At 31.8% G+C, this 8,643-nt stretch overlaps 1 protein-coding gene across 2 annotated transcripts; it reads left to right on the top strand.

Annotated features, from left to right (window-relative positions):
• Positions 1 to 3,935: 3,935 nt before the first annotated feature.
• On the top strand, positions 3,936 to 8,311 carry LOC107466371 (ethylene receptor 2). 2 transcript variants are annotated; one of them, XM_016085346.3, is made up of 3 exons: positions 3,936 to 4,603; positions 5,140 to 7,022; positions 7,355 to 8,311. In XM_016085346.3, exons 2-3 carry the CDS (start codon positions 5,271 to 5,273, stop codon positions 7,895 to 7,897), a joined length of 2,295 nt encoding a protein of 764 aa, XP_015940832.1. In that variant the 5' UTR covers positions 3,936 to 4,603; positions 5,140 to 5,270; the 3' UTR covers positions 7,898 to 8,311. The 2 variants fall into 2 exon arrangements, with proteins under 2 accessions (XP_015940832.1, XP_015940833.1); XM_016085347.3 differs by having other exon boundaries at positions 5,128 to 7,022.
• The last annotated feature ends 332 nt before the right edge of the window (positions 8,312 to 8,643 follow it).

Genomic DNA, 8,643 nt, shown 5'->3' with positions numbered 1-8,643 from the left:
ATTATTTAGAATTTAATTTAAATATAATATTTTATATTTAAATAAATTTATTTCTAATTTTCAGAAAGTATTAGAGTAATTATTCATAATAATCAATATTTGAATTAGTTAAATGGTTAACTCATTCGTCTGTTTAAAGCTTTAAGTAAGTGTCAATAGTTCAAATTCAACCAATTATATAACACAATTTATTCGTCAACAACAAATTCTTAAATGTAGCTCCAATTTGTGACAAATTAATTCTTAACATGTTGAGTTGAGGAATACCGTAAAAAAAAAGAAATTATCAATAATAAAAGGATAAAGTACTATTTTAATTTCCAACATTTTATTTTAGTGCCAAAAAATTTTAAATAGATTCAATATTGTTCCACAGTTGAATTTGACATGACCAATTAGCATATTTAAGAGTTAATATAACATTTAATTTCAATATCTAAATAAAATCAATCCACTAATAATTACTAAAGTAAAAATTTTTTTGTTAATTACTCAAGTCAAATTTAATGACAGAACAACATCGAATTCGTTTGAAACCTTTTAGGATTGAAATAGCATATTCAAAACATTAGGGACTAAAATAGTATTTGAAATATTATAAGTGTTTATAACACGTAGTGGAAGAAATAAAGTAATCATAAAGATCTATTTTATATTTAAATATTATTCAAATAACATATATTAGATCCAAATACTTGAGTACACTAGTAAAAACAACTTTTTCTTTCGATTATGCGTATTCACACTGATATCAAATTTTGATGTTAACTTCTTGAGCAATAGACATTTATGTGAAATTGAGAAACCTTTTGTAACTCCTTACGACCATAAAATTTTTCTCAAAAAATTAGACTCACATATATTTATGTGTATAAAGGTAATAGGAATAAAACTTCTTCCATCAATATTTAGTGTTTTTGCCTCTTGTTTAACCAACATAAATATAAATTATTTTTAACAAATAAATTTTATTAACTAATGTGTGCAAATTCTGATAAACATGAGTGTAAATTATATTATTTTGTGTGTATAAATTTTAGTAAATATAAGTGCAAAATATATGCTTCTTATGTACAAAATTTTTTAAATATGGATGAAAATTATTATTCACCAAGTGCTTGTCAAATATGATAATATTTACTGGTCATATAGCATTTTTTTAATATAATTATTTATTTGATCAAATTAAAATAATAATTAAATAATTTTTTAGCAAAGATTAGAACACTCGTTAGTATGTGACATCGTAAGTTCAATACTAAGTGGATAGTATATTAGTCATACTAAATTTACTAATTAAAGTTGGCATCTAGCAATATTTCCTAACGATTCGATATTATGAAGTAATAGATTTTTACTAACAACCCAAGAAAAATAAAATATAATTCTTTCCATCTTTTTTACTCTGGGTTAACCCTTAGAGTATGTTTAATTATTAAATTCTAACTTGTTACTATTATTACAACGAGCTGTGAATGACTTATGAAACTCATTTCTTCATTCATTTAATCCCTTTGACTAATGTTTTATTAATTCCAATTATTATAATCATAGAGTTGACAGATTTTTTATTGACTAATCATTAATTATACAAATATTTAAATCATATCTAATATCTATTCAACTAGGACCCTAGGGTATTAGGTGTCTGGAATCAAGGTATAATACATACGTTATTAATTACCATACTTGTCGCAAGTTAGAGAAAACTCTGTTATCCTGTTTATCTTAAGAATATCCTATTGACAAATATGCAGTAATTATAACCATTAGAAATTCTCAGAGTGAGTCAAGTCAATAATCATTTTTCTATATGCACTATCTATATATGCATAATTTAAAAAAATAAAATCTTATCATCTTCATCCAATAAAGACAATTATGTATATATTGAGAGATAAATCTTTTATAATTTAATAATTCGGATAGATCAATAAATTTAATCAAGGACCTTATTGTGTTAACGTTTTAATTGAATAATACGGTTTCGCTTGATTTTTGTCCAATTTTAAAATAGGTGTCGGTCAAACTTCATATCAATGATCTTAATTTGGAGAATAGATACAACTTCTTGAAAGAAATGAGCTTGATCTTGAACTTATTGATTTTATTGTCAAAAATAACTTTGCAAGTAGTAGAACAATACTAAAATTGTAGTATCACCAATAAATGAGTACAAACAAAAATTTATCATGAATTAAAAACAAATGCTAAATCAAACATTCTTAAACATAAAAAGAAATAGATAAGTAGGATGCAAGAAAACTCTAAAAGATAAAAAATAAAAAACATAACAGAAACGCGAAGTAAACCTAAAAAAACTAAATTGAAAATAAAGTAATAAAATAATAAAAAAATGAATAAACTGAATTAAACTCTAACTTTCACATGCACTTACACTCTATGATCTTTCATTGTGTTAATATGACTAAAAAATTTGCAGAATTTTTATGTGATTATAGTGTTGAATTAAAGTCTCCTTTTCTGATTCTATTCTTTCTCTATTTATAGGCCACTCTTGTAACTCTATTTTTTTATTCCTTAAGCACCCTTCTGTCCTATGTTCCACTCCTTATCCTTACTCCTTAAATCACATCCTGCGTTTTGGTTATAACTTAATCTGCAAGCAAAATAACCTATGTCTACAGCGATTATGAGCATTCCACTTTAGCACTTAAAACATGTGGGTAATTGTCTTATCTTCGACTTCAATAGATTTATTTTTTTTGAACTTCTAGGTTCTATTGACCTCTTATTCATAAGTTTTCAATTGTATTGTGTCGAAACATACACTTTTGCTTTAAGAACATGACTATATAAAATTTTTTTTACTCATCTTGATACTCTCTTTATACATACTTCGCTTTTGAGTCGAGTCATTAACCAATAAAAATGACATCTTCTCCCATTCATACACTCGACATAGCACATATGCTGATGATTCCTGGTTGCGGTCCTTTTTGATCTTGTTGATTCTCTGGTCGAACAAAAATTCGTAAACCAATAAATACATATAATAACAACTAGCAAATTATTTGACACATAATAGATTGAATTGTGATCATACTATTACAAATACATAATAATTAATTTAGTTATAATACACATAATATTTTTTAAACAATAAAGCTAGGCATGTTTTTTAAAGTAAGTTTTCAACAAGTCATTAAGCACTACTTCTTTTTCTTTCTGTTTTTTCTCCTCCTTCGTTTATCGTTGTCCCTGCTACTACTATAGTTATCATCCCGATTATTATTGTTGTTGTTTAATTTCTTCTCCTCTTTTTTTTTTCCTCTTCATGTTTCTTTATTATTATCATCATCATCGTTTTTGTTGTCTTTCTCATCTGCTTCTCCTATAAATATTTAGAAAACTAGAATACAAAAATTGACCAATAATACATAAATTTTAATGAACATCACATAAATTTTAATATATAATATAAAATTTTTTAAAAGATCACGTATTTAAAATATTGACACCAAACTAATAAAATACATACAATATATAAATTTTGATATACAATACAAAAATATTAGTGTATAATATAAAAATTTTAGTGTGCAATACAAAAAATTTTAAAAAATCACGTATTTAAAATATTGACTCATCTAATTAACAAAATATATTCGCAATAAAAATTTATGTATTATGTACAAAAGATTTATGTACTATATAAAAATATTTTATATTATGTGCAAAAATTTTATACAATATCGATAAAATTTGTGTTTTATACAAAAATCTTTATATTATATCAATAAATTTAAACTATATCAATAAATTATATATTTTTTATTAAAAAGTTTTGTGCTGCAAAATTTTTGTTTGTTCAACTTACGTCAAGTTGATTGAATTTCTCTTTATTATATAAAAGACGCTTGTACGTAGAACATGAGCGTTTTTATAAAATAGTGGAGAGAGAGGAACAGAAAACTGAAAAGGAAAGAGCAGTGAGAGAAAAATAAAACAAATGTATTTTGGTGTGAGGAGGACGTTTTGGTTCTTGAGAGCGTCTAAGTTCTCTTCATGTTAACGATGTGGGACCCTCTTTCTCTCTCTCAAATCCAGCTCACCTCCTTTTTCTTCCAAGAAACAACGGCGCTTCTCTTCTCCCTTTCCTTTCATGGTTTTCTTTTCTGGTTTCTCATTGTTGGAAAATGGAGAATACCCACTCTCTCTAACCCTTCTTAAAGATTCTCTCTCTCTTTCTCTCCCAATAATCCATTTCTTCTTTCCTTTCGTTTCAACACACAAGCCTTTTTCAGCAAAAAGCCTCCAACTCGCTTTCCTCTTATAGCAACCCCTCCTCCTCCTCCTTCTTCTTCATCTTGATCTTCTTGTCGTTGAACGATAAAGACGGGTTCTTTTTCATTTTGGTGTTGTTGGGTGTGTGCTCTTAATAGTTGTTTTTGTTCTCAATGGTGGTGCACTTAACGTTGTTCTAAAGCAATGGACTTTGGTGGTACCCATGGTGGTGGAGATGGAGTGATCCTTTGATGTTTCTATGACTGAAGTTCTAATTTTGGTGTTCCATAAAAGGGGTAAGATCTGATGTGAAGCTGGAATATTTGATTGCATTCAAGGAGATATGGTTCTTCAGGTACTCTCTCTTTTTGCTCTGCATTACAGGATTTTATTATGCTTCTTTATTTTTTGGTTTTATTTTGTTATTTTTTATTTTTCGGGGAGAGCTCTTTAGTTCTTACACGTTGTTGTTGGACTTTTGATTTTTTTAATAGTTTTTTTTTGGACTTTGCCTTCCCCCCAGGTTTTGTAATAGCCTAGATTTCCTTGATTCTTTTATTCTTTTTGTTTTTTATTTTTTATATCCCTTATATATTTTTTTTTTGTGTATGTTTTTTTTTTATTTTAAATTATTTCCATTTTTTGTTGATGGGGAATGCCATCTTTATCTGTTGACAACTGTGTTATTCACCGATTCATGCCATTCCAATCCATAAGGTGCTATATAAGATTGAAACAATGAACCAAGGTTGAACCTGAAATCACAAGAGTGAGAGAAGTGAAACAAAAAAGTCATAGAATTGGGTCTTTTTACTTTTTCCCTTCCCCTTTTTTAAGGATCTCATATTTTGTTTTTTTCCATCTTTGGATCTTACTTAGCTTTGTTGGCAGGTCAAGGCAATTTGAGGAAATTGTTGGAAGATTTTTTCTTTGATTTCTAGCTATGGCCAATTAATTTATACGTATGTGACATATGCTTAGATGGATTGAAGATCAAGAACTACATATATATTTTGGTATCAATGTTAAAAGCAGTGGCATCTTGGTTCTTGTTGATTTGCTCACTCCTCTTATGGGTAACTGTATCTGCAACAACAACAGATAATGGATTTCCAAGATGCAACTGTGATGATGAATCTAGCTTGTGGACTATTGAGAGCATTCTAGAATGCCAGAGAGTTGGGGATTTCTTGATTGCTGTGGCATACTTCTCAATCCCCATTGAGCTTCTTTACTTCATAAGTTGCACAAATGTTCCTTTCAAATGGGTGCTTATACAGTTCATTGCCTTCATTGTTCTTTGTGGATTGACGCATTTGTTGAATGGGTGGACTTATGGCCCTCACACTTTTCAGCTCATGGTGGCGCTCACCGTCTTCAAGATTCTCACGGCGTTGGTGTCGTGTGCCACGGCGATTACGCTTGTCACGTTGATCCCTATGCTTCTTAAGGTGAAGGTCAGGGAGTTCATGCTGAAGAAAAAGACGTGGGATCTTGGACGGGAGGTTGGTCTTATAATGAAGCAAAAGGAGGCTGCAAGCCATGTGAGGATGCTCACTCAGGAGATTCGAAAGTCGCTTGATAGGCATACGATTCTATATACCACTTTGGTGGAGCTTTCTAAGACACTCGGATTGCAGACTTGTGCTGTGTGGATGCCTAATGTTGAGAAGACAGAGATGAACCTTACTCATGAATTAAATAGGAGGAATTTTAATTTTACTATACCAATTACTGATCCGGACGTTGTAAAGATTAAAGGAAGTGATGGAGTGAATATACTTGGTCCTGACTCGGCACTTGCTGGTGCAAGTAGTGGTGTAAATGGCGAGATTGGACCGGTTGCTGCAATCCGTATGCCAATGTTGCGAGTTTGTAATTTCAAAGGAGGAACACCGGAGTTAACGCAGGCATGTTATGCAATATTGGTATTGATTCTTCCGAGTGGAGAGACTAGATCTTGGAGCAATCAAGAGCTGGAGATAATTAAGGTGGTTGCTGATCAGGTTGCAGTGGCTTTATCTCATGCTGCAATTCTGGAAGAGTCTCAGCTCATGAGAGAGAAATTGGAGGAACAAAATCGCGCTTTGCAACAGGCGAAAAGGGATGCTATGATGGCAAGCCAGGCAAGAAGCTCATTTCAGAAAGTCATGAGTGATGGGATGAGGAGGCCTATGCACTCGATTTTGGGATTGCTTTCAATGGTGCAAGACGATAATTTGAAGAGCGAACAGAAACTTATTGTGGATGCAATGCTAAGGACGAGCAATGTCTTATCAAACTTGATAAATGATGCCATGGACAATTCGGCAAAGGATGATGGGAGATTCTCTTTGGAGATAAGGTCTTTCAGATTACATTCGATGATAAAGGAAGCGGCTTGCCTTGCCAAGTGCATGTGTGTCTATAGAGGATTTGGTTTTCTGGTCGAGGTTGAGAAGTCTTTGCCGGACAATGTAATGGGCGACGAGAGGAGGGTTTTTCAGGTAATTTTGCACATGGTTGGGAACCTTCTGGATCATAGCCAAAGGGAAGGAATTCTCGTACTTAGAGTTTTCGCTGAAACCGGAAGTCAGGGAAGGACTGACAAAGGGTGGACAAGTTGGAGACCAAGCTCATCTAGTGGTGATGTAAATATTAGATTTGAGATAGGGATCAACAGTAGTGATTCAGAAATTGGGAGCTCGTATTCTTCGGGATTTGGAGTTAGGAAATTTTCTAGTGATAGGGTCGAGGGCCGATTGAGCTTCAGCATTTGCAAAAGGATAGTTCAGGTGAGTTTCAAGAAGTTTGTTATTTATGTCTACTTCAATAATATGCACATTAAGTCATTGAGTTTTGAATCTCTAGTTATGAACTGCATAAGTTCATTTAGTGACTGTTTTGTCTCTTGAATTTTATGTAATGCATTGTGAAATTTGTAGGAATTGAAATGCTAAAACATAGTAGCATATCCCATATTCAATTGTTAACTCAATTTTGTTCTAGTTCTTTAATTCATTTGAATTAGGATCATGAATAAGGTTCCATTTCTCTCTTTTGTGTTTTGAATTTGGATCATGATTCATGAATGGTACTTAAGTCTCTTCTACTATGTTTTTGGCAGCTGATGCAAGGCAACATATGGATGGTTCCGAATTCTCATGGTTATCCTCAAAGCATGGCCCTCGTTCTTCGGTTTCAATTACGACCATCAATCAGCATAGCCATCTCGGAACCTGGAGAGTTTTCGGAGCGTACTGGTTCCAATTCTCTGTTGAGAGGTCTGCAAGTTCTATTGGCCGACAACGATGATGTAAATAGGGCAGTGACCCAAAAGTTGCTTCAGAAATTAGGCTGCATTGTAGCCACCGTATCCTCCGGATTCGAATGCCTTACTGCCATCGGACCAGCCGGAACTTCTTTCCAAATCATCCTTTTGGATCTTCACATGCCTGACATAGATGGCTTTGAAGTCACCACGAGGATTCGGAAGTTTAGGAGCCGAAACTGGCCGATTATCGTAGCGTTGACCGTGAATATGGGAGATGAGTTGTGGGAGAAGTGCATGCAGATTGGTATCAATGGAGTTATCCAAAAACCAGTTTTGTTGCAAGGAATTGCAAGTGAGCTCAGAAGACTCATAATTCAGGGAAATAATGTCCTGTGAGATTCTTCACATTTTCAAGCATCAATGAAATTTATTAAGTTATATTCTGAAGGTAGAAATTAGGTTTTGGGGGGTGGGGATGAAGAAGAAAAAGGAAAAAAAAAAAAAAACTCTTTGGCACTTTCTGTTAGCAATGTTTCAACTTAGAAATGTTATACACAGTTTGGAAATGAAGTAAAAGAAAATTGGTATACAGAATTAGTTATTATGTATGTATCAAATGTAATACATGCATATTCAGAGTTCAGGTCCAACAATATAACAGGATTTTCCCTTTTTTTTTCTTTTCTTCCTAAATTAAGATTACATATGACACACTTAATGCAGGATATTAGGATTGTTATAAGACTTGGCAATATGCTAGTGTTACTTTGATGAACCTTCAAAATATTAGAAACAAACGACTATTTGGTATGCCTGCTATTTTCACTATTTCCATGTTTCAGATTTTTGTGGTTTATTTGGTGATAATTTTTTAGTGAAAAAGATAGAAAAATATTAGGAATTTTAAATTTTTAAATAAAGTAAGTTATGGATTTATCTTGGATGCTTTGGGAAGACCTTATCACTGTTCCTAAATCAACTGATCAAAACAATGCTGTCTATATAACAATATACTTTTTCAAGTTCTACTTCTGTATGCGTTATGCCATAAGGTTTGTGGGTCATCTGATTATTTTAATTAATATTTTTGGAAAAAAGATTAATTTACAAAGCCAATATATATATATATAAAAGATAAGATA

The sequence above is a fragment of the Arachis duranensis genome, chromosome 9 (genome assembly GCF_000817695.3).
Source record: "Arachis duranensis cultivar V14167 chromosome 9, aradu.V14167.gnm2.J7QH, whole genome shotgun sequence".
In the NCBI taxonomy this organism is placed as follows: domain Eukaryota; kingdom Viridiplantae; phylum Streptophyta; class Magnoliopsida; order Fabales; family Fabaceae; genus Arachis; species Arachis duranensis.
The sequence above is the reverse complement of the archived record's forward strand: the minus strand, read 5'-3'. Positions and strand labels throughout refer to the sequence as shown.